This window comes from Acomys russatus, chromosome 5 (genome assembly GCF_903995435.1).
Source record: "Acomys russatus chromosome 5, mAcoRus1.1, whole genome shotgun sequence".
In the NCBI taxonomy this organism is placed as follows: domain Eukaryota; kingdom Metazoa; phylum Chordata; class Mammalia; order Rodentia; family Muridae; genus Acomys; species Acomys russatus.
This window is the reverse complement of record NC_067141.1, coordinates 43403407-43430439: the sequence shown is the minus strand read 5'-3', so window position 1 is coordinate 43430439 and position 27033 is coordinate 43403407. Positions and strand designations below refer to the sequence as shown.

The 27033-nt window shown below is 40.9% G+C and overlaps 1 protein-coding gene across 1 annotated transcript in view; it reads left to right on the top strand.

Annotated features, from left to right (window-relative positions):
* Positions 1–27033, top strand: part of Cfap95 (cilia and flagella associated protein 95) — an 83509-nt gene that overhangs the window by 26718 nt on the left and 29758 nt on the right. The window contains exons 2-4 of the mRNA XM_051147113.1: positions 4456–4561; positions 21240–21358; positions 22087–22155. Of these exons, the coding sequence (XP_051003070.1) occupies positions 4456–4561; positions 21240–21358; positions 22087–22155 (294 nt within the window). The remainder of the gene's footprint in view (positions 1–4455; positions 4562–21239; positions 21359–22086; positions 22156–27033) is intronic.

Below are 27033 nucleotides of genomic sequence, written 5' to 3'. Positions count from 1 at the left end.
TTTTATCTATGTAGAATCTAGGAATAAAAAGTGAGAGAAAACATATATTTGTCTATCTAAAGTTGGCTTAGTTTGTTTAATATGATTATCTCCAGTTGTCATCTTTCTGCAAACTCCATTCCCTATGGCTAATGTCCATTCCTCTGTTGTGGACATCTGAGCTGGTTCCATGACTTAGTTTTTATTGTGAAAAGTGGCACAGTGAACACTGTTATTTAGATCTTTGTGCTCTTTGCATATGCTAGATAACATTACTCCTATGTTAGATGTATAGATGCTAAAGACATTCTCCTACCCTGTAGGGGGTATTACTCACTTAGTAAACTATTTCCAATTGACAAATAAAAATAGGAGCTCATGAAATTAAAAGACTTTTGTCTTATTTCCTGAGTGACTGGAGTCTTATTGATAAATCCTTTGCCTACCCTGTCCCATGAAGGGTTTCTTCTAACAGTTTCAGAGGTCTATGTATTATATTGAGTTTTTTTTTTTAAATCTATTTGTAATTGATTTTTTTGTGCAGGGTGAGAGATAGGGATCAAATTACCTTTTCATAGCAGATACCAAGTTTCCAAACATTATTTATTGAAAATACTGTCTTTTTCCCCCTAATATGTATTTTTGCCATTGTTGTCAAAAATCGAGTGCTTGGAGCTGTAGTTTACATTTGTGTCCTTTGCTGAGAATTACTTTGGCTTCCCAGAGTCTTTGGTGTTTACTATGACTTTTAATGATATATGTTGCATTATATTTAGGATTCTAAAATTGTTCAATGTTTAAAACTTTCTCTGTTGCTTTTCTATTCTGAGTGTTTTTATATTTTTATATAAAATCTTTGTATCAACCTAGTGAGCTAAAGCCACAAAAATTCTTATTTCTTAAATTTGAGCTTAAAAACAACATGTCCAAGACTTTTTAAAAGCTGCTGGTTTTAGAACCAGGACGTCTTTCAATTTGGGGGCACTGTCCATTATTTCAAGACCCCCACCCAGAAAAATCACAGAAAAACAACAACAATAAAACCAGACTAACTAAATTATATCATTTGAAAAGCTTCATCACAGCAGTGGAGACACTATGAGGAGAAAATATAAACCAACTATTCATCTGGCAGAAGGTCCATGTCCAAAATATGCAAGGAACTAAAAACTTCAATCACAAAAAAAAAAAAAAAAGGCAACTTAAATATCAACGGACCTGGACAGACATTTCTCAGCCATACAGATGGCCAACAGATAAATGAGTGCTCAGCATCATGGATGAATCCATAATGGGAGGCTGAGGAAACTGGGGATCCTTCTGCAGATGAAGTGACAGCAAAGAGGAATCCTGGTTGTCACAATACCACAAAAGTCCTCTCATAGCTGGAAGAAAGTGGCCAAGTTAAGGTTTTCCCTCCTAATTACTCAGTTAATGTCTGTCTGTGCAGAGGCTGGGAGTAGCTTTCTTTTGCCTGTTGCAAATGTAGCCCAATAAAATTGTCTCAGTCGGCTTTCCGTTGCTCAGAAAAAACGCTTGGTGGCTGGGTGTATTTGTTATTTTCTTTGTTGCTGTGACCAGAGACCTGACAAGGGGGCGGGGGGGGGGGGGGAAGGAACAAAGGAAGGAAGGAAGGAAGGAAGGAAGGAAGGAAGGGTGTATTATGGCCCACAGTTCAAGGACACTCTGTGTATTATACTTGAGGGGGCACAGAGGTAGGAACCTGAGCTGACTGGTCATAAGATAGCCTCAGCTAGGAAGCAGAGTGCAGACAGGAAACAGCCTAGATGTCAAAAACAAACCTCAAGGCCAACCTGCAGTGGCTCGCTTCCACCAGCAAGGACCCACTTCCTAAAATCTTCTATAACTTTCCAAACTGCTAGGGACCAAAAACATGAGCCTGTGGGGGAAGTTTCACATTCAGACCACAATTCTGGGTAATTTATAAAAGAAAGCTCATGGCACTTAAGTTTGGAAGTTCAAGGCCCGGTGATTGTACCCACCAAGCACACTAGGTCAGGCTGGAGGAGCAGAAGATGCCAGACAGGGCAAAGGGTAGTTTCACCTAGCAGTCTGCTCTCTAGGTAACTTACCCAGTCTCTCAAGGTGGGGAATTCACCCAGTATTACCAAGTGAAGCCAGTAAGGGAAAGCTCCAGTGTCTCTTAATGATATAATTAACTCTTTCTAGCCTTGTTCCCCAGAACTGCCACAGAGGAAATAAAATGTATACCTGAATTTCAGAGGGGGCACATCCTGTTCAAACTCACCAAGCTGGACCTTACAAATTGTAGCTAAATAAACAGATAGTTAAGTGAATTTTTGAGTATCCCACGCACAGCTCCTGCTTTGCATCCCTTTGAGTCCCTTTTGTAGGATGCTTGGTCTCAGCTGCCTTTATTTAACCTAAAAAAATAAAAGCTATAGGAAAATTTACTTCTGTTGCCAACCACAGCACGTCTTTGTCATTTCTTGTCTCTTTCTCTTCTCCCCTCCTTCAGTGAGGGCACAACCTGCTCAAACTCAGGCCTCAACAATTAATAAATCATGAAACTGAGAAGCTTCTGGAAGGCAAAGGTCACTGCTAACAGAACAACGCAACAGCCTACAGATTGGGAAAAGATCTTCACCAACCCTACATCTGACAAAGAGCTAATATCCAAAATATATAAAGGACTCAAGAAATTAAACTTCAATAAACCAAATAATCCAATTTAAAAATGGGGTACAGAGATAAACAGAATTCATAACAACGGAATATCGAATGGCTGAAAAACACATAAAGAAATGCTCAATGTCCTTAGTCATTAGGGAAATGCAAATCAAAATGACAATGAGATTTCATCTTACACCTATCAGAATGGCTAAGATAAAAGCTCCAGTGACAGCTCATGCTGGCAAGGATATGGAGAAAGAGGAACACTCTTCCATTGCTGGTGGAAGTGCAGACTTATATCAATCTGGTGCTTTCTCAGAAAATTGGGAATAGTGCTACCTCAGGACTCAGCTATAGCACTCCTGGGCATATACCCAAAAGATGCTCCATCATACAACAAGGAAATTTGCTCAACTATGTTCATAGCAGCTTTATTTGTAATAGCCAGAATCTGGAAACAACCTAGATGTTCCTCAACCGAAGAATGGATAAAGAAACTGAGGTACATTTACACAATGGAATGCTATTCAGCTGTTAAAAACAAGAAAATCTTAAAATTTGCAAGCAAATGGATAGAACTAGAAATGATCATCCTGAGTGAGGTAACTCAGACCTAGAAAGACACGTATGTTATATACTCACTTATAAATGGATATTAGCCCAAAATAGATGTCCTCTGAAAGACTCCACCTAGTGGGGAATTGGGACAGATGCTGGGACTCAAAGCTGGACTCTGGGGGGAGCATTGAGAGTTGTAGGCAAGACTTCAGGGCAGATGGAAGATCCATGAGGGAACAGGAACTCCACTGGGAGACCACCAAGGCCTGCAGACCTTGACCAAGGGGTTCCTGCACAAACTGATGCACCAACCAAGGACAATGCATTCAGAAAACCAATACCCCCTGTTCAGATGCAGCAGATGGACAGCTGATTTTCCACATGGGGATGTGGGGGAGGGTGGGTGGAGGGGACTTCTGTTGAACCTCTGACATGCACTCTGGTGCCCACAATTTGGTCATTGCCCCTTGGCAAGACAGCGTTGCAGGCACACAGAGGAAGGGGATGCAGGATATCATGATGAGACCTAACAGGCCAGATAGTGGGGTAGGAGAGCACCCCCTATCAGAGGTCTAGGGGAGGGGAATAGAGCAGGAGAGGGACGGAGGGTGGGAATGGGAAGATAGAAGCAAGGAGATAACAATCAGGATGCTATGTGAATAACTTTTAATAAAATATACATTAAAACATAAAATTAGCTCCAACTGCTTTTTAGCCAAGATGACTGGAATGTTTTGTTTTGTTTTTGTTTTTGTTTTTCCCTCTCCCACTTTAAGAAGTAGAGTTTTGTTGGTTTTTAGCTTGTGGCTATCAGCTTCCTTAGGTGCTCTTTGGATACAAGGCTACCAATCAATGCATCCTCCCTCATTTGAAAAACAATGTAATTAAAATTCACAGTAGAGGGAATTTCTAAAGTGACAAGTTGCATTTTAAAGCTATTCCCATATCTTATTTTAGAATTTATTGTCAGTAATTAATCTACATTATTAAATAAGATTCAGTTCACTGGAGCTACTGGATAATTACTGTTTTAGTTAAGTAGTGCTTTTGTGACAGTATTAGTTTTATTGAATGTGCCAGGTTGTTTTTAAGCAGTAATTTCAGCAGTCCTTGAAGAGAGGTGAGAAATACATCATTCATCATGAGTTGTACAAATTTATGATTAAAATAATAGCATGAAATATAGTAAACTTACAGCTCTAAATGCAAGACGTGATCAATAAGCGTTATTCCTAAGGGACTTTAATTTTTTTCCCCCTGAAGGCATTATGACAGAGAAGCATTCCCAAAAGATTATGATATAGAGGGTCCCGAGACAGTGAAAAAACTATGTAATTCAACATATTGGCGACTTGGAACTGACTGTCCTGTAAGTAGTTGCTGTTTATTTCTTTTTCTGAAATCTCCATCATACTGAACCAGTAAAAAGTAAGGTGAGGAGTATTCTTTCCAATGGTGTTAGTCATTTGTGAGATTAATTATGTAACTGAGTTGCAATACACTTAGCAAACCTGTACAATGAACCTATTTTTTAAGGTCATTGGGTGAGTTAGACACAACAAAGTGCTTAGCTTGCTGCCTATCTGTATTAGTTAGCTTTTTGATGCTATAACAAAAATATCTGACACATGCTACGGATGAAGTAAGGATATTTATTTTTGACTCACAGTTCTGGAGGTTGAAGTGCAAAACATGGTCACCTCCCTGGTCTGATAAAGGTGGCATGTCATTGGAGGAATGCATGTCAGGCTGAGTAGCCACATTTTGAGGCAAAACAAAACTGGGCCCCCCAATTCCTTTTGAGAGTATAGCCTCAAGGACCTAAGGCTCCCTCTGAAAGAGAGTCTCTTACGTCTTAAAGATCCATGGTGCCTCCCAGTTCTGCCTTGCAAGGACTGTGATGCTGTGATGCAGCAGTAGCATCTTGCTGGATGAACCTCTCTATCTTCCAGAACAACCCTGTGAACCAGGCGTTTAGCTCCATTTTATAGAGGCAGGAAGAGAGACTTCTGAGAGTGGGAAAATAAAGTTTGAACCCAGGCCTCTGATTTTTTTTTTTTTTTTTCCTTTTTTAAAAATGCTTTTCTCAAGGTACAAGAAGTTAAACCTATTAATATGGTCACAACATTTTTTGGATCCAATCACAGAAAGAATATGGATTTGTTTAAATAGTTCCTGTTTGAATCACGCTGAGTGGATTAATGCTTGTCCACTTGAGTGCCCAGTCAACAGAAGACAGGAAGGAGCCCAATGGTCTAAAAACTCCTCCCTGTTGTGCTGAACAATAGCAGCAGCTTTGGGGTTACATAAAAGTGCATTTTAGGGGCTGGAAGAGATGATTCAATCATTGAGAGCACTTGCTGCAAACACATGAGGACCAGAGGTATGAGCTCAGTACCCCACAACAAGTAGGGCATCTGTCGCTCACACATAACCCTGGGAAATACAAAAACAGGAAGATCAGCCTTGTCAGAAGAAAACAAAGGAACTCCAGAGCCAGGAAGAGACCCAACCCCAAGAAGAATAGGGGGAGAATAATAGAGAGTGACACATGTCTTCTTCTGGCCTCTGTGTTGCCACTGAGATCTAAGGCATGAGCACTGTAGCTTCTCTGATAGAGAAATCTATGCTTTTTTTTTAAAACAAAGCTACAAAGTTGTTGAGGAAGCTGTTATTATTCTCATTCTAAACCTACTCTTATCAATCTTAACATCACTCACTCAATGTCCCCAGTGTCCAGGGAGAGGTAGACACCAGTTCAGGGCTTCCTGGCTTAATTAATTAATTAATTAATTAATTAATTAATTAATTAATTAATCAATCCCCTTTTCCGTTTTCCCCAAAGTTTTTACAGAAGCCTAAAGTCTGGAACAACTCTGTAAATGTTTATTTGTTTGTGTGTTTATTTATTTAGTTAGTGTTTCATGTAGACCAGGCTGGCCTCAAGCTTACTACCTAGCTGAGAATAAACTTGAACTTCTAATCCTTCTTCCCCCACCTCCCAAGTGTTGCCACTACAGCCAGCTGTGAACACTCCTGATAGTCATCAGGAATCACATAACCTGAGGAGCTAGTCTGCCTAGGCAGGGCCACCTGAGACCTCCAAACCAGAGAGAGATGGTCCTGGCTTGTTATGGTTTTTGGAAAGTGCTGTCCAAAGAGAGAGGATTTGTGTACACGAGGATTGCTTGTTCCCTTTTCCCTAGTTGAGAGGGATTTCATGGAAACTATTCCGAGAGACACGTGTCCTGACATTTCAAAGATGTAGAGCCCTGGTATGTGACTCTAGCTTGAGGATGTTAATGTTAGGCCCTGTGCCTGGTGTGGCAGAACAGAGGACAAAGGGAGGAAGCTGCCCTTAGAATGTCCAAGTATCTCTGAATGTGCTCACTGAGATGAGTCATGAGGTAAAATCTGCTGGAGTCCTCTGAGAAAGTCTGTAGAACTGGGGCAGAGAGTCATCAGTGCAGCACAAAAGATCTACTAAATACCAAAAGCCCAGAAGAAGGATTGCTGTTACTGTGTATATGGGGGGGATCTTTCTAATAGACCACACTGCTTCCAAAGTCCAGTCAGAGACATGGCAATGGCAGGAAGAATTCATCTGCTGTTGCCACACTGAGAAGGAACAGAAAGAGAGACATCCTAAACCCTCAACAGGGTACCAATGAGAACTTCAGGATTAAATAGAAGAATAAAAGGGAGGAGCCAAGAAATAAACACAGTCATCTTGGTTAAACCGCGGTCTTCTTTATCATGATCTCAGGCCTGGTTCTATGAGGTCCTACTGGCACAGGGGAAATCATTATTGCATGAGTGGTGGCAGTTCATGTTCAGTTATAATATGATAGTTTCTACCTGGAGTTAGGGACCAGCCTGGCTAGTCACAGTATGTAGACATCAAGGCTACTACTGCAGGGATTTGAGATAAACTGGAAAGGACTCAGATCATAAGCTGGGATAGTAAAATATAATCAGTCAAGACAATGACTGAGTTGTCCCTTCAGAAAAATAAATGATGAACCAGCTTGCCTTAAGCTTGAAAACCATCTATAGTAAAGACAAAGTAGGTTCATTTATGTTTATGATTAAACCTCTGTTTCCCAGGGATTGGGCTATACCTCATTTGTAACCTTAAGTACAAATTGTTCTGTACTGCCTGTCCCAGGAAGCATCAACTATGTCTTTGTTTCCAAAAGTTTTTATGAGCATCTTGTAATTTTACCTTTGTTCAAAAGGTTATTATGATCAACTGTTGTTATGACTACCTTGTTATAACCACCTTGTTATGACTACCTTGTTTTGATTACCTTGTTATGACCACCTGTTGCTATGACTACCTTGTTATGTTCTCTTTCTGTAACTCTGCCTATTTGCATGCCCAACCCCCCAATTTGGAAACTCCCTACTCCTGAGCTATCTTTATCTACCCTTTATCTTCCCCACATCAAATGCCGATTCCTTGAACCTTGCCTTAGGCAGCAGTGTACAGAAATAAAAGAGCTTGCTTCAAGTAATTGCTTGCTTTAATTAATTTGGCCATTGGTGACTTGGGTCAGTAGTCTTTCTCCTCATATCTTTGGAGTTAACGTTAAAAAAATATTTGAAGTAAAACACATGCTAGAAGGAGCTCTTCTACCTTGTTTTAACCTGGGGCAGGGCTGGGGGTGGGGGTGGGGGATCAGATAGGGAGTGGAGGGGTGAAGCTCTGCCTGTCTCCAGTGTACTGCAATGCTCAGAAAAAAGAATGCTAGAAAGCAATCTCAAAAATGTCCTAGGAGAGGAGTTGATTTCAACTGTTAGCCAAACCCATGCTCTCTGGCTCATGTCAAGGGAGTAAGGGCCACTTAATATTATCACATCTTTCCAGCCAGGCGGTCTTGGCACATGCCTTTAATCCCAGCACTTGGGAGGCAGAGGCAGGCAGATCTCTGTGAGTTTGAGGCCAGCCTGGTCTACAAAGTGAGTCTAGGACAGCTAAGGCTACACAGAGAAACCTTGTTGTGAAAAACCAATATATATATATCACATCTTTCGACCTATCTCCCCCCCTCAGCCAGAACTGGCAGGCAAAACATGAGAAGAGAAGGGAGGCAGCAAAGGGAAGCAGCAGCAGAGTCCAAAGCTCCATCCTTGCAGTTGCAGGCTCCCAGGCCTGCAGCCTTGAGCCGAGAAAGGGGGCACTTAGTATAATAGAAGTGCTAATCTCGCTGGACTGGGGACTTTCATAAATGGAATTATATAATTCTGGAGACATGAAGAGGCCAGAAAATCTATAAAACTGGGTTAATCCTTCTATCTAGCTAAAGATGAGAATACACTGAGTATGGGGGACAGACGTGGGCAGCCTGGCTACAATAGTTTTGTGATTTCCCCTATCAATGTGATGATACTTCAGTTCAGTATGAAAAGTGCCTGGCTTTACCTTCTTCATGACTCAGACAGGTACCAACTGTGACCTGTATTGTACAGAGAAGGAAACTGAGATCCTATGAAAGCGCTTGTTCAAGGTCAAATACCTAGGTCAAATATTCAAGTTGGCACCAAAGTCTAATGTTTTAAATACTCTTCCATCTGCCACTTGGATTTGCCACACAGCTTCACAATGAGTCTGATAGCTTTTTGATCCCCATACAACTGCATCCTGACTTGCTTGAAATAATATATTTGTGTATATATATATATATATATATATATTATAAATAATGTATATAATATGTTATATATCACTGTATATGTTGGGTAGCTTCATCTTTTGTCCCCTTCCCTTGACTTATGTGTACAAACATGCTGGCTAGCTCTTTGCCATCTGTTTCCCGTCCAGAATGCTTTCTTAGCATTTTCCTTTTTTGAAAGATTGCTGCTGAGTGGCCACCTCTTATGTCCAATAATATTTCTGTTTAGCTGGTTAAAAGTATGTATGCTTTAATTCCCTGGCTGCAGGGATTACCGTGAGCATCACTTATTTGTAACAGCATATCCTCTGTCTATATTTCAGCTAAGGCTCTAAAGGGCTAAGAACAAAATAAAAGTTTCACAAGCTGAAGTGAACCATGAACTTTGTGCAAGGTTCTCATAGCAGATGGTACCATTAGGCCCCATTCACATGAATGGTATAGGAAGCTTGGGATCTAAGATGCTCAAAGAGGAGGTTGAGGGTTTGGGTAAGGCTGTGCTCTAAGTTGCATCTGGAAAGCTCCTTGGACAATAGAGAATTACGGACACAAGGCTCTGGCGATCTACTGGAAGAAGCAGAACAGAAGGAAGGAGCTGGCTGCATGTCTGTCTAGGGTGGCACAAGGACATCCTTGGGCCAAAAAGTGGCTCTTGTGAACCAAGTGTGTGCCATGGGGAAGAGAAAAGTGACATGTGGTCATTTCAGAGCCTGTCCTCACGTAGACTGAGGAGAGGACCGCCTGGATTTCGAAGAGTTGAAGCAGGCTGTTATTTCATTTACACTTTTTTTTCCTTCGGAATTTCACACAAGAGTACCGTATTGGCATAATTTCCACCCTCTTGACAACTCCTCCTGTTTCCTCCCCACTTCAAATTCATGACCTTTGGAACAGTAATTTAAAACCCAGCCAGAGTCATGAGAACTACCTTTTATTCTTCCGGAGAGGAGCTCAAAGCTACCAGAGCATTTCAAGAAGGTCATCTTTGAATATTCATAAATATATGTCAGGAATGGGTGGTAAAACATAGACATCCCCAGAGGAAGCAAGAAACGGACTGCATCCTGCCCTTCTTGAATCTCTCCTGCCCCACAACCTGAGATCCTTCCATCAGCAACCTCTCATTCCGACCCAGATAAGAGGAATCTGCAGAGCAGGGACCAATTCCAAGAGTGCAGGAAGACAGCTGCAGCCCCTGCTCCCACTGAAGTAGATCAGGCCAAAGCAAGCCCCAGGCAAAGATTCTTTGACTTTAAACAAGGTGTGACCTTTGTATAGCAACTGAGCATCTTACCTGTCCAGCTTGGTTCTTCTTGGGAAAGAAATAGCCAGAGAAAACATACTACAAGGGTAACCAGAAGAGTCCTGGGGCTGGTTTTGTGTTTCACCAAGCCCAAGAAAGGACCACTTTTCAAGAAGTAGTTTGTGCCTCCTCTTGAAGTAAAAATCTTGTTTGTAGAATTGAGTAAAGTTGAAGGAGAGAGTTTGGGGCGGGAGGGTGGACAGAGTAAGTAAGTAGTGCAAAGTGCCAGTTAGGTGGGGGTGAGTGCTGGTGTTCTGTTGCACAGCACCAGGGCTGCGGTTCATAACAGTGGAGTTTTAAATTAGATGAAAGAGAAGGCTTTGTGTGTGTTTACTTTAAAGATATGATAAATATTTGAAGTAACGAATATAACAATTAATCGGGTGTGGTCATTGTACAATTCAACACATTGGAACATCACAGGCTATAAATTCATATAATTTGTATTTATCTGATAAAAATAGAAAAGACTTTTAAAAGGACAGTTTATATGCTGAAATGTAAACTGTGTTGGTGGAAAACATGGCATTAAATTTAATGACCCTAATGGGGTAATGAGAGGAAATAATTATATCACCCCAGAAGTTTGAGTACAATGCACTCCATCAATTTAGATAGCTGTCTTTGACTAAGTAGATGGGAATGTGATGGCGCAATCTTAAAGATGCCTCTTGTGTTTCTGCCTAAAGAACTGAAGGAAACCCAAAAACCAGGGTCCTACAGATAAAATCACTTGAAGTGCCTTTGTCAAAGGGGGGCGCTTTGGGGGCAGTGGGATGCTGGGCCAGGGCCTCCTCTTGTTTTTCCCCTCTGCATCCTCCTAATGGCAGCCTCTTGTCCATCCTGCCCTGGAACTCCTCTGGACCATATTTTCTAGCATCAGCGAGACTGCATCTGTCTTCTCTCTTTCAAGGATTCTATTTACATTTTGGCCCATCGAGTGTTTCTTGCCCGATTTCTGCTGCATCTGTGGCTTTATTTCTTCTACCAAATATTGTCTCTGCAATTTCTAAGGACTTGGGACAGGAAGGAAAGCAGGACACGCACCATTTAGATCACACGGCTTTCCTTTGCTGCTCTATATCTGCATCAGTCACCGTGCCTTAGTTTAGCATTGGCACAAACTAGTTTTCCCCCCATGAATATCAGTTTGTTTAGGCAGGTATACATTTGATTAATGAAACTTAAATGGCATGGTCATGGATAAGCACACATGGTGGGACATTCACACTTTTTTGTTTTTTTGTTTTGCCTCCACCATCTGTTTACACGGCTTTGTCATTGTTTCTTTATGCTTGGATAAAGTCATGAATTTGAGAGGTGGGAGTGACATGGAACGATATAGTACTCATATATGGAATTCTTGAAACTTTAAATTAAAAATAAAATCAGAGTCTCAGTAGGATGTCCTCACATCTATAGGAGACGGGGAAATAGAAGGATCCAGAGGATCTTAGGAACCTACAAGAAAAACATCATAACGGGTGGATCAGGGCACAGGTATGCTCAAACTATTGCACTAACCAAGGACAATACAAGTAGTAAACATCGGACCCCTACTCTGATCTAGCCAATGGACAGGACATTCTCCACAGTTGTGTGGAGAGCAGGGACTGACGCTGACATGAACTCTGGTGCCCCATATTTGACTACCTCCCCTTGGTGGGGATCCCAGGTGGCACTCAAAGAAAGAATAGGCAGACTACCAAGATGAGCCTTGATAGCCTGTGACCATAAAGTGGGGGAGGAGGTCCCCCTCAGTCATGGACCTAAGGGAGGGGAATAGGGCGGGGGTGGGAGGGAGGGAGGAACAGGAGGATACAAGTGATGGGATAACAATTGAGTTGTAATCTGAATAAATTAATTTTAAAAAGACCATACAACTATATTAGAAAGAAAGAAAGAAAGAAAGAAAGAAAGAAAGAAAGAAAAAAGGCAGGAGGGAGGGAGGAACAGGAGGATACAAGTGATGAGATAACAATTTAGATGTAATCTGAATAAATTAATTTAAAAAATTAGACTTCCTTCAGTTAAAAAAAAAATCAATTTTTTTTTTTTGCTCCACTTTCAACTTACTTCCTTTCATTGAGTCAGTGTCTACCCAAAGTAGGTCTTTATTTAAATATTTTGTTTAAAATTAGCTTATAAAGCAACAGCTGGGGTGATGGCTCAGCAGTTGCAAGCACTTCCTGGACACAGGTTCAGTTCCCAGTGCCCACATGGTGGCTCACAGCTGCTGGTAACTGCAGTTGCAGGGGATCCATTGCCCTCCTCTGACCTCCACGGGGAACCAGGCTTTCACATGTTACACAGACATGCGTGGAGGCAAAGCACTTAAACACCTAAGACAAAACGTAACAGGTTTATGTGTGACATTTTCGCACATGCTTCGTTTTGGTTGACTCTATCGCTGCCCCACCACACCTCCCTTCTCCATGTCCTTTCTCCACTGTTCCCTTTTGTCTCACTGTTTCCCCTTTTCACTCAGTTTTATTGTCTGCCCTAGACCTTTCCTTAAAGCATCTTTTTTCTTTATCATTTTACAGGCTTCTTTCTAGTTTCCTGGCCTTTACGTACCTACTCCCGCCTAGATATAAATATTTAACAGCTGCAGGCTAGGATCTACAGAGGAGAGAGCATGTGGTAGTTGTCTTTCTGAGCCTCGGTTACATTGCTGCCTACAGTGTCTTTCCGTTTCATCCACTTTCTTGCTAGTTTCACTTTTTTCTTTATGGCTGAATAAAATTCCACTGTACATATGTAAGATAATCTTGTACAGGTACCATCAAGTGTATGGTCAGTTTTAAATCATAAAAAAGCCTATCGGTTGTGTTCCAATAATTAGAATATCACATCAAAATGGTGAATTTCACTTAAGGCCTAGGATTATCTCTTCTATCAAAATATACAGCTCACTTTTGGGTCTAGAAAAGACTGCAGAGGGGATGGGAAGGTGACTAATTTTCTATTTTCCTAACTGATTCACTTTCCCCACTTCAGACAACATAACAACAATAAGAGATACTTTTGTGATTATTTGTCTACTATTAACTAAATAACCAAAACTATTTTGTGACAGGAAATTGTTCCATGTCAGAAAGATCAGAGAAGAAAAAAAGATCTCCTAGAATTTATTTCTTTTAGTCTTTTAAGGGCTTGCATGAACAGGTAGTGGGGAAAATGAAATATTTTTCTGATTGTATTCTGTGAGTCCCATTTGTTCAAAACAATGGTGATTTTACTCGTGGGGACCTTTCAGGGGTTTATTAGGTTCTGAGTTAATCTGGATGTGGAAGCAGAGGGTCCCCAAGGAGAGCACAATTGTTGAGAAACAAGAAAGGCCTTTCCAGAGCCGGGCGAGGTGGCGCACGCCTTTAATCCCAGCACGCAGGAGCCAGAGGCAGGTGGATCGCTGTGAGTTCGAGGCCAGCCTGGTCTACAAAGTGAGTCCAGGATGGCCAAGATAACACAAAGAAACCCCGTCTTGAAAAACCAAAAACACAAAACAAAACAAAACAACAACAAAGAATGGCCTTTCCGGAGATCATTTTTTATTTATACAGGTGGCTTGGGTTGTATTTTTCATTTTTAACTGATTTTAATTAAAAATATTTCTAATATATTTTGACCATAGTTCCCCTCCCCATCCATTGTTATGCGCATACGTTCTCTCTCCTCTCTCAAAAACAAACAAGTCAACAACAACAACAACAACAACAACAAAAAACCCACAAGAAGCAAAAATGAAAATAACAAGAAAAAACAAATTTGAAGCAAATAAGCCCCACAAAACAGAAAAACTGAAATCAACGCAAACAGGTAAAAGACCAGTAAGACAAAAGAATTCCAGAACACAGAAAAATGAAGAAGTTCACAAAAATACCATTGTGTTTATATTGCTTTGGCCCACTTCTCATGGGGCTGAGACCTGCTCTGAAGTGTGGTCAATATACCTAGTGAAACTCTATTGGAGAAAGCTGCCCTTTGCCAGCAGGTATCTGTTACAGTTCCTTGGTTAGGAGTGGGACTCTGTCCACTTCTCCCTCCGCGTGCTGTCTGGCTTGAGCCTGTTGAGGTGTTGGGTATGCTGCCACAGTCTCTGTGAGTTCAGTCCTTTTGTGTCTGGAGACAGTTTGCTTGGACTAGTCCGTGACCTCTGGCTCTCACAGTCTTCCTGCCTCCTCTTCCTCGTGGATCCCTGTTGTTCCATAGCCAGAGCCTTTGCTGCTTCTCCTTGGGGCTTCCAGGCATGGAAGCTTACAGATGCTGGACCGGAAGGAATGAAGGTTAGCAGGGCAGGTGGCTTAGCAGGCTCTTGGTCCAGCGGCGACAGGTGAGTGCTGGGGTGCAGGGAAGCCTTCTCCGATACAATTAGCGCTTCCGGTGATAAAGCTTTGCTTTATAGGGCGGGGAGGGGCGGGGGAGTAGGGCTAAATAAACCTTGCAGAAGTGGGTAGGGGTTTTCAGGTGTGTGTGTGTGTGTGTGTGTGTGTGTGTGTGTGTGTGTGTGTGTGTGTGTGTGAGATTGTGTATCGTTGGCTGGGGCTGAGAATTGCCGGGAATGCTTCATTTGAACGGAGAGGAATTCCAGGTGCTAGCTCAGAGGTGTCCTTATGAGGAACCCTGAAACCTGGCCACCAGGCTATGTGACTACATGACACCTCTAGGGTGGGAGAGGTGGGGTGGCAAGACTACTGTGTCAGGTGTTAAAACATACAGACCCAAACCAGGGAGAGAGTGGTCCTTACTCCTGCTGGTTTCAAGATGAGACTTTTGGAGTTTGAACATGTCTCAATCTCACTTTCTCTGGGCCAGTTCCCCTGGATACACAGTGCACATGCTCCACTGACCCCTGAGCCTCGAAGAGAGGGATTTGTTGAGGAAATTCTATTTATGACTGAGTGACCCAAAGTCTCTCACTATCTGCACGTTGTCCAGTTGTGGGTCTCCGTGTTAATTCTAATTTACTGCAAAAAGCTCCTTGGATGTGGATTGAACAAGGCATTGATCTATAGGCATGGCAGTATATCATTAGGGGTCATTTTATTACTGTTTCTTTTGCAAAATAATAATGGTAGATTTTCCTTTCGGCCCATGACCTATCTAATCTCAGGCTCTTGGTCCCCTCAGCATTATGGGTTTCATATCATGGAGTGGGCCTTAAATCCAATGAAAAGTGGTTGGTTAGTACCATAACATTTGTGCCCCTTACTTCACCAGCATTTCTTGCAGGTAAGTCAGTTGTAGGTCTTAGAGTTTGTACCTGGGATGATTGCCCCGGCCCGCCGGGTCTTCAAACAGAACCTGGGTGGGGGTGCTGGAGTGAGCAAAGGAAGGCAGGAGACATGAAAAAATGAGGGCAAGTCTGGATTCTGATCAAGCCCCGTTTGTTGAAAATTTTCACAGGGTGTTTTATAGAAAATCTCAGAGGGGCAAGGACAGGGCTGCTATGGAAACCTAATGGCAGCTATTCTGCTCTCTAGCCAGGTAGTAAAAACTTCAAGATAAGAAAGTAAGCAAAGGTGATAAGGCAAGCGGGTTCCTAGGACCTAATGGGGATGTTCTGCTACATATCTCAGTAGTAAAAGCTTCAAGGATAGGGAGGTTAGTTCTGAGGAATGCAGCTGCAGAGATAAGGTAAACATGCAGCTTCCTGGGACAGGACCCAGGGGGTGTGGCCTCGGGCTGACCCTCCGCTTGCTACATGCCAAGAGGAGGTGTAGAAAATGGAGCCTACAGGCAAGGTGGAATTGCCTATGTTTCAAGCCAAGAGCCACTAAGGGTGGCTCCCCACAGTTGATGGTCACCTTTTCCTCCATTTCCTCCTCTCCCATCCCCCTCCCTACTTAATCCTGCTTTTCTAGTGTCACCTTTCCCGCTCTGTTGCATTATAGTCTAGTTCTCCTTCATTGGTACATCCTATGTTCCCTTCCTCGGTACCTGATCTCTGTGGTCATTGGGATTGTAGCACACATCCTGAAAGCCAACAAATTAATATTCAATAATTGTCTTTTGGGATCTGCGTCACCTCATTCAAGGTGATTGTTTTTAGCTTCATCCATTTGCCTGCAAATTTAATAAATTAATTTTTCTTAATAGCTGAATAATATTCCATTTGCATCACGTACCACATTTTCATGATCTATTCATCAGTTGATGGGTGTGTAGGCTGTTTCCAGTTTCTGGCTAGTATGTATGTATGTGGGGAATTTTGGAGAAAGTTCCTTGAGCGATGGACAAGAAAGCATATTGTTTAGTGTTTGGTTGGAATGTTCTGTATATATCTGTTAGGTCCATTTGATTTAAGACATAATTTAACTCTAGCATTTCTCTGTTTAGTTTTTGTCTGGATTGTCTACTGGTGGGAGTGGAGTCACCCACAGTCACTATGTGAGGACCAATATGTGATTTTAGCTGCAGAAATGTTTCTTTTCTGAACTTGGCTGTCTTTATGTTGTAAACATAAATGTTTGAATTTGTAATATTCTTTAAAATGAGTATGTAGTGTCCTTCCTTATCTTGTCTGATTAGTTTTGATTTGAAGTTTATTTTACTAGATATAAAATGGTGACACCTACTTTCTTCATGGGTTCCTTTGCTTGGAATACCTTTTTCCATTCTTTTACTTTAAGACGTTGCATATCCTTAATGGTGAAGTGTCTTTCTTTGATTAACAAAAAGATGGATCCTGTTTTCCAATACAATCTGTTAGTACATTTTTTTTAAATTGGGAAAAGTGAGACCATTAATATTGAGTTATCAATGAGCCGTAGTTATTGATTCCTATTTTCTTGTTATGAGGCAGGTTTCTCCCCTTTTTTGACGTATTGTTCTGGCATTATGTATTCCTTGTGTTCTCTTGGGTGCAATTAACCTCTTCAGACTAAAGTTTTCCTTCTAGTGCCTTCTGTAGAGATGGATTTGTAGCTAGGTCCTGCTTTAATTTGCTTTTTATTGTTGAATGTTTTTCTTTCTTCGCCTATTTGTGATTGATGGTTTTGATGGATACCACAGTCTGAACTGGCATCTGCAGTCTCTCAAGTTTTTTGAGCATCTGTCCAGGCCCTTCTGGTGTTCTTTTTTTCAGTGAAAAGTCAGGCGTTATTCTAATGTGCCTGCCTTTAGATGTAACTTGGTCTTTTTCTCTTTGACAATGTCCTGTCTATGGTTTGAACACTTGGTGTTCTGGTTATTACGCATTATAGTGAATATTTTTATGGTCCTGCCTACATGGTCTTCACCCAGCTTCTTGTATCTTAATAGACACTTCTTTCTTTAGATTGGAGAAATTTTTTTTCTATGACTTTTCCAAACTATCTTCTGTGCCTTTGACCTGTGTTTTTCTCATTCTTTCACCCCTACTATTTGTAGTTTTGGTGTTTTTCTAGCGTGGTAGTTTGAATAGGTAATGGCCCTCATAGACTCATGTGTATGAATGCTTGGCACATAGGGAGTGGCACTATTAGGTGATGTGACCTTGTTGGAGTAGGTGTGGCCTTGTTGGAGGAAGCCTGTCACTGAGGAGGCAGGCTTTGAGGCCTCATATGTGCTCAAGCTCCAGCCAGTGTCCTCCTGCTATGTGCTGATCGTAATGTAGAACTCTTAGCTCCTCCAGCACACTGCCCTCTTTCCTGCATTGATAATGGGCTAAGTCTTTGAAACTGTAAACCGGTGACTGGATTTTTTTATTTTTTTATTTTAGATTTAACATTTTCTTTGACTCAGATATCTATTTCTTCTACCTTGTCTCCAGAACTTGAAATTCTCTCAATGTGCTGATGAGGCTTATCTCTGGGGCTCTTGTTTGATATCCTAAGTTTTTCATTTCCATCCTTATTTCATTTTGGGTTTTCTTTAGTGATTCTATCTGTTTTATTAAATGTATTTTCATGTCTTGAGATGTCTTCATTCAACAGTTTGTATTTTCATTATCTTTCAATAAGGCATTTATTAATATTTTCTTTAAAGTCTTTGAATATATTTGTAATTGGTATTTCAAAGTACTTGTCTTGTGCTTCAGCTAAATTGCTTTTCTCTTGGCCTGCTGCAATAGGATTGCTGTCTTCTTGAAGAGGCATACTGTCTTGGTTGTTCATATTTGTACTTTTGTCTTGGGATTTAAGTGTCTGGAGTTATGATGTTTGGGCTCTTTCTTTGTTTCTTTCCTTTTCTTCTTCTTTTTTTATTTAAGTGATTTTTTTTTCAGATTATATCTCAGTTGTTATCCTCACTTGTATCTTCCCGTTCCCCCCTCCATCCCTCTTTCACCCTATTTCCCTCCCCTATGTCTGTAACAGAAGGGGACCTCCTCCCCTACCATATGATCACAGCCTATCATGTTGTTTCTTTCCTTTTCTTTGTTTCTTTTTTTTTTTTTTTTTTTTTTTTGTTTTGTTTTGTTTTGTTTTGTTTTTTGAGACAGGGTTTCTCTTTGTTGCGTTGGCTGTCCTGGACTCACTTTGTAGACCACAGGGTGGAGGAATCATGTGAAAAGAGAGTGACGGTAGTGATCACATCTAAAGGGTAAACTGTAAGTGTCAAGGCCTTGAGAATACTGCCTAGGGGACATAGTGTTCCCTATAGGTTAGGGTTTCAGCCATACATGTCAAAAGACTACAGAACAGAAAGTTCCAGAAGCAGCCTGTGGTATCAGAGGAAAAACTTGACTTAGGAAGTATTTGTACTTCTTTTAGAGGAATATGCTTTCCTAGGCCCTATAGGAACCAAGACGAATTGCCAGTGTAAGAACTTCTGAAATGAACCTAGCCTTGGGATGTTGTAAGCCACACTGAGCAGGATGCTGGTGTCTCTCAGATATGCAATGTATGAGGAAGTTATAAGGGGCCTTCCCATTCCATCCTGTTACATAGACTTTGTACTTACTGGGTTTTCTTAAACGGAACACACATTGGGGAGTTTATTCTGAAAATTTAGAAATTGGGATCATAAAAAAAAAATCTTGACTTTGAAGAAAATAAGAAATATTAATGATATACTGAAATGATCTTTCTGTAAAAAATTTTTTTAAAATAGTATCACTGGACTCAAGTTAGACTTTATTATGCAAATCAAAAGGAAACTTTAGTGAGTATCCTGTGAGTTTGTGCTATGTTAATTTAGCTGTCTCATGTATGAAATTGCCAATCTTCAGCACATATATATTATATATATATATATCACAATCTCACAATGTATGTATATATGTCCTCAAAAAACTTTTGAACATATGGAAGTGCTTTTATGAATTATGCTAATGATAGTTTCTAAAGGGATTTCACACCAAGATGGTGTAGGATTACATTTGGATACGAGCACCTAAGCCCAGAGATCAACAGAGGCTGTTCACAGAAGGTTTTATTTCTTCGGTAAAAAGTCTGGGAGAGAGTAAACTAGAACTAGTATGGAATTTTCACGTATGGTCACAAGAGACCTATTCTTGTAGCTTTCTGCTCTGCCGTACCTCGAGAAAGATCCAGAATGGCTGCTGGATACCAGTCACAATGGTCCCTCTCTGTCATAGGAACAGGAATATATAAGACAGTTTCAGGAAGCTGTATCATTGACTTTCACTAGTGCTCCATAGTGCAGTGTATACCTTGTCTAAGCATGAAGGGAGGTTGTAGAATATAGTCCATAACTCCGTGAGTCCAGCTGAAAGGTGAGATTCTGTTAATGAAGAAAAGAAGAAGAGAATAGAAAGAAGAAGAAGGAGGAGGAGGAGGAGGAAGAAGAAGAAGAAGAGGAAGAAGAAGAAGAAGAAGAAGAAGAAGAAGAAGAAGAAGAAGAAGAAGAGAAGAAGAAAACCTAACATCAGTGGATAACATTTGTCTCTCTTTACTTCTTTGTCTACCACTTACTATAGTCTAACTCTTACATGGACCTTTAAAACTCCCCATATCTGGAAACACCTTTGCTTCATATAGCCTTCAGAGGGCTGGGAAGTTAATTTTAAAAATCTTATACCTTCAAACAAAATGATGGCTAAGATCCAGAAGGCCCAATCTAGGTTTTCTTGCTCCTAATTTGTAAGTAGGAAAATCTAAGAAGAAAACTAACTCAGCTGAAGGCATATGGAGCAGAGCTGAGAAAGTAATCTGGGAAGGCCCTGTGATTCAGAAGGTTGTGGTCTTCTGAGATCAGTGGTCATAGAGGTCATGGAGCAGGAAGGCCATGGCCTAGATCAAGGAACCATGCCCAGAGTCATGGGTTAGAAACGCCTTGACTAGCTATAGCAGAGCCTGTGCTATCCAAACTGTACAGAAACATTTGACTTTAGCTATGATAATCCTGCAGTGGAAGAGTTCAGGTTTCTAAAATCTCTCTCTCTCTCTCTCTCTCTCTCTCTCTCTCTCTCTCTCTCTCTCTCTCTTTCTCTCTCTCTCTCTCTCTCTCTCTCTCTCTCTCTCTCTCTCTCTCTCACACACACACACACACACACACACAATATTATGTATTTCACTGGCTGTCTTGGGAATTCTAGTCTTCTGGACTAGGAAAATAATACATTTTCTTAGTGATAAATTCTGCTTCTCTGTTCTGGGCCTCTAGAGTCCTGATCATCTACAACTCTATGGTAAAAATACTGAATCTTTAACTCACCACAGTCTCCTGCTCTTAGAAAGAACAACTTCCATTCCTAAGGTCTCCTAAAGGCTACCCATAATGCTTCTGCACATGGTCTAAGAATGTGTTATAATTTTCAGATGGCCCCTCATAGTAATAATTGCTTGATAATCCCCAAATTTAACACTGATGATAGCAACAGTGATGTTTGAAGACTTTGAAAACCTTTTGGGTTTTCTTAGGGAAGTTAAAAAAAAATCAATTCCGAAATTGTTTTTAAAAAAGGAACTAGGAGGCGTCAGTACCTTGTTGAATAAATACCTCCCATTTTTTCAACAACACACAGGGATTGTTATTTTTGGATATCTATGATGAAATAGCATGACTTAAATGTCACCTGGAGTCAGTGATTAGAATCAGAATATGCCTTAGTAAGAAAATATTTTAGTGGCTGACCTTGTTGGTGATTAATTAATTTTTCTTATATGTGGCTTCTATTTCTCCAGGTGTGGATATCAGAAACACATGAACAGATGTCCCAGGTGTTTTTAAACAAAGACTTCGTGGAAAAGAAGAAAAAGGCCTTGGTCAATGAGAAAACAACATGTCCTGGGATTTTGGAAAGGTGTTTATTGTCTCTTCTTTTACTTGTAGGCCTCACAACAACCCAGGGAGGGTTTTATATTCACAGGAAAAGATGCAAGTAGTCCCAGCCATGTGTCGAGCCCGAGTCATTAATGTCCCTTTCTGATTATTCTCTGCCTCACATGCAAGAGGATTCTTCACCCTTAATCAGTCACCAATCAAGGTTTAATTTACTCAGTGTTCAACTAAAGCTTGCATTTTATTTAGATAGCTTTCTGGCTCAGGGCTCTTACTATCTGGGTTTAAACCTCGCTTCTACAACTTTCTTGTGAAAGTTACTTGGTGTCTATGATTCTGCTTGCATGCAAAATGAGAATTATTTAGAAGAAATAAAGTGCAAATGTGCCTAGAAATGCTGCTGGATGGTTGGAATTAGGAGAGCTGTCACCAACCGGGGTTAGTTAGCTGCTCTTGCCATTGTGAGTATTTTAAGTCTGTTTCACAGGGCACTGGAGATATTTGTGTGTGTGTGTACTTCTCTAGAGAGAGAAGAGAGTTCTTGAGGGTTTGCTTTGTAACTATTGGAAAATGTGGCCCAAATAATGGCAAAATATATTAAAATCACAGTGGTTTATCTTAGTTTTCAAAGTATATAAACATTGCAAATTTTAAAATTTTTTCCCTAAAAGTCATCATCCCTAATGTAGTTCTCAATGACTTGGAAATGTGAAATGTGGCGGGCTGATATATTTCTGTCTTGCTTTACAGGGACCCTGAATTACCTCCTACAGGCTTTCGGGATGTTAATGTGGAATCCTCACCAAATCAGAGAAAGCCGTGAGTTGTCCCTAAATTGCTGCTGACTGTCCAGAATGTTGTTTCCACAACTTTGTTTCCTGGAGAAAGGAATGGTCCAAGGTCAACAAAATGCCCTTTATGTGATGTCTTACACTTCCCTTTAACAACAGACTTTTGTCCATAAAGAGGCACTAGCATCAAGTAGCAATAATGACAATAACAATAGTAATGACTACAACAGTGCTTCTTTGTGGATTCTCCTCCTCTCTAACATTTATTTGAATCTTAAAATGATGGACGTGATGGTATTGCCAGCACTTTTGACACTGAGGAGACGGTGTTATGGGTTCCAGGCCAGCTTGGGTTATATAGTGGGAACTTTCTCCAAAACAGGCAAAACAAATATGCACTGAAAAAAAAATCAATACTTTGTGAAGCAGATGAAATCATCTGGGGCATGAGCAGATAATCCTGGTCACCTGTGCACACACTTCTATCTGAGGTTTAAAAAAAAAAATGTGTTGCTGTTGTGGCTCTCACACTGTGAGCACGTATCCTTTTCGCGGATCACTAAGTGCTGTGCTTTGCTAAATTCCGTGCCTTTTGTCAGTCCCATTAAATATCATGCCTAAATGTAGAGCTGGAGCAATGCCTTGTGCAGGGGCGCCCCGGGGTGCCTTTTGGAGTTAAGGAAATCCAAGCATTAAGGAAGCTTCATTCAGGCAAGAGTTATAGAGTAGTGGTGGTTAAAGTCGATGGTCTGGAGCCACAAATATATTCTAAATAAGGTGTCTCTAAGCAGAGACACACAATAAGGTTGTGTGATGACCAAGTGGGAACAGAGGCTTAGAGGTGAGATACATTCACACCTATAATCCTAGCAGTTGTGAGGCAGAGGCAGGAGGACTGCATGTTTGAGGCCATATGGGCTGCACAGTAAGACTCTGTCTCTAACCAAAACAAAATAACAACAAACCAAAACCAAAACATAGGCTTGCAGGAACCTAACATCTCCTTTGCTCTCTTGATGGTTCAGTATTTGCCAATTCAGTTTTTGTGACCTTGCCCTAGAATATGGCAGTGAACAAAGAGAATCCACTGTAGAGCAACACGTGGATGTCTTTACCTATGTGGGTAAAGGGAGTTGTCATTGCATAACAATTCTTACCCACTCATCTTCCTTAAGAAGACACAGCATCCCATTCCTAATGTATAAATACACAGAAATAAATTCATTAGCATCATGAGAAGTCTATGTTTGTGTATTACGGGACTCACAGTGCTGATGCTGGCCTTATAACCACTCTGTTGGATGTACCTGCAAATTCTTTATTTGAGGGTTGCTTGTCTATACCCTCTGATTTTCTTGACTTTGTTGTTGTTGTTGTTGTTTCTCTGTGTAGCCTTGGCTGTCCTGTACTCACTTTTATAGACCAGGCTGGCCTTGAACTCACAGAGATCTACCTGCCTCTGACTCCTGGAGTGCTAGGATTAAGGCATATGCCATTGTGCCCGGCTTTTTCTTGGTGTTCTCTCTCTCTCTCTCTCTCTCTCTCTCTCTCTCTCTCTCTCTCTCTCTCTCTCTCTCTCTCTCGATCCTTTTGTTATCTGAGTTCATACCCACAAGAATTTCTCTTCTGTATCTGGAATATTAATATTTTTCTTTATTTTCTTTCCAGTATGCATAGCCTGTTTTCTCTAAGTTCCCCCCCCCCCCCTTGTGAGTTGTCTATCTATCCCAGACAGTTTTCATGGCTGGCAATCAGTCTTTGCTTATTTATGATCTTGAAGCTTTCTAACTTGATGCTTCATCAGTGGCATCTATGCAGGTGATCCTTCCAAAGCAGCATCACCAGGCAGGTTCCAAATGGAGGCTCCCAGTCTTTCAGCTAGTGGGTGACAGACCGTTGGCCTTGAAGGCAAGGGTGATCTTGTTGGGATGCCAGTACTAAATCTACACTGTAGAGTCACTGGATGGATTGTGTTGTTGACCAAGGACTTTCTCCTTTACCCTTTCCTGTGTATGACTCCTGCTCAGGAAGGGTGGGGCTAGGAGGGAGGGAGGGGTTGGAGCAAATATTTCCTCCCAACTCCTTTTCCTGATTTAGGATTAACCAACTATCCCTCTTCTCTTGAGCTCCCAAAGGTTGTTTCTTCTGTCTCTTCTGCTGTGTTCTTTTGGGCTCTAACTTCTAAAGGAGTCTAAAAATAAAGTTTTTAAAGTATATTTAAAAATTTTGAGGTTATAACTACAATATTTCCCACTTCTCTTTTCTCCCTCCAAATTGTCCCAAACTGTCCTCCTGGATTTCTTTCAAATTCATGACCTCTTTTTCTCTCTCTCTTTTTTTTTTTATTAATTGCTATTACATAGGTGTGTGTGTGTGTGTGTGTGTATATACATATATTCCTAAATGAATAAATACAATCTGAAGTTTTGGTGTCTTTGAAGAAGCATGACAACGTACATGTTCAGGTTTAATTCTAAAGCCATGCAGTCTCTCCTGATAGATCATCTTCTCCTGACAACCTTACAATGTCACCTCCATTCCCACAACCTGCGTTGGTCCCTCCTTGTGCATGCCCAGAGCACTGTGAACCTCTTGTCTAAGCATTGGTCATCTTTTTATATAATCTAGATTCCTGTCTTTCTTGCTAAGTTCTGTTCTCCAAAGGGCGAGGCTGCCATGGCTCTGTCCCCTGTGAGTTCTGGGCTGTGGAGAGCCTGATTGGCTGTAGCTGTAGCTCAATTTCATCTTCAACACGTTACTTATTTCTATGGTTGCACAGAAAATTATAAGGGAAGAGGGATGCCAAATTCGTATTTGGTTTAGGGATTCAGGGCCTGTAGATTCAAATATTTTCAAATCTATTTTAGTAAATGCTTTAGAAGACATCCTTCCAGAAACCAACACTAGCTTGAATTGCAAGAATTACTTGTTTGTGTAATTTGATTTGTGAGTATGAGCAAGGAAATAAATATGTGAGCAACTTAAAGCCTCTTGAACTAATTTCATATGTAATTCTTCCTTTCAGCAAATGTATATTAGCTACAGGATGCCACATACAGTAGAATTCTGTGGTGATTTGAAATCTACCCTCTTGAATATTAAAAATTCTTTTGCTATTTGCTAGCGGTACAGCTGTGGAAGTTAAATGTCAAGTTTAAAAGGCAATGAATAAGAATGAGTTTGCTCAATGGACCAAAATAAGGTACCTCAGCTTATAAAAGAAAAGCTGTATTCATAATGTAAATTTAAACTTCATGTTATCTCTTAAGGAACAAAATTAGAATGTGGGTAAAGCCTTACTAGTTAGGATGCATTGTTACCTTAATTTCTAGACAATGCCATTTATATTATAATGGTGTTGGTCTGTCTGCTTCATTTCCTCATGACTCAAACCACGGCTGCTACACCACTTTGCACAAATATGAAGAAAACACTATTCATAAATTGGTGGCAGATACCTCAGTGAAATGCTGGCTATCAGAACAACCATAGGATTTCATACCACTACTTTAACACTGCTGAGACATAAGCAATGTCCTGTTCACAGGCTATGGGCTGAGGAAAAAGGAAAGAATTGTCAAAGAGAAATGTGATGGCTAGTCTTGATTTGCCAAGTTGATGGCATCTGTAATCAACTAAAACAAACTGTTGGCCACTCCTGTGAGAGTGTTTCTTGATTAGATTATTTGAAGCAGGAGTCACATCCTAAAATGTGAGAAGCACCTGCTAGAGGCTGCCCTTCACTGATGTGAGAACCAATTTCTTTGGGGTTCCAATACAGACCAAACCCCAGCATCTCTCTAGGAATTCTTCAGCTCTATTTCAGGACTGCTAGGAAAGACATCCAGCCTCATATGCTGAGCAACTACCTGATGTTCCCCTCTCCAGTGTGAGACAGCCGTTGTTGAACTACTCCGATCCCATCCTATAGGACAATCCAATAGCTCCCCCTTTAGTAACAAAGCTCCCCCTGAGTAACAAAATAAGTCATTAGATGGAGACTAAAATTGACATCAAAGACATAAGCTTGAAATGACATTCGTAGACTTGGTGGCTGAGTTATTTAGTGTTTCCACTCTTGTGAGAGAGTTCTTTCTTACCAGTAGGTTTCTCAAGGCATTGAGCATGGTCAAGGTCTTGACCATGGCTGCTGATAGGAGGGTTGAAAGCCAAGGATGCTCAAATATCTTTTGGATGCCAACTGTGCATTTTTGCTTTTGGTCTTTGAATTACAGTCTTGAATATACGTTAATTTTACTCCACGATTGCAGTCAGGGTGGCTGCACAGTTCCTTAAAACACATAGGGGAAAGAATGGGAACATATATCTACTGAATATGCTCCAAGCCTCTAAAATAAGTTTAGCTTAATTTGGAAGTAATGTTTGTGAGATGTGGGAAACTTGCTTGTAAGTGAGTCCTTGACTGTTTATCTACTACAAACTCATTTTATCAAAAGTCTTAGTTATAAGAAGATATGCACGCGCGCGCGCACGCGCACACACACACACACACACACACACACACACACACACACACACACACACACACACACACCTACACCTATGTACCTATGTATGGTCATGTGATAAGAGTCCATAGGAGAAGTCAGCACTGCCTACTGTCTGCCTGCCTGCCTGCCTTCCTTCTTCCTTCCTTTTTCTTTTCCTTTTTGGGTAGAGGAAATTCAACTGTGGCACAAGGTGTTTGTGGAATGAGAAGTATGCCCACAGAGGCTGGCATTATTTGAGAGGAGTACGCTACTGAGCACCCATTGCTGAGTGGGGAAATACCTAAGGAAGACTTTGCACAAGGTCAGCTCTGAGTCCTTCATCTTGTCATTGTTATCAAATCTCACTGCCTCCTGTGGGAGTGACTGGTGCATATTTATTGAAATTTTGTAATAGG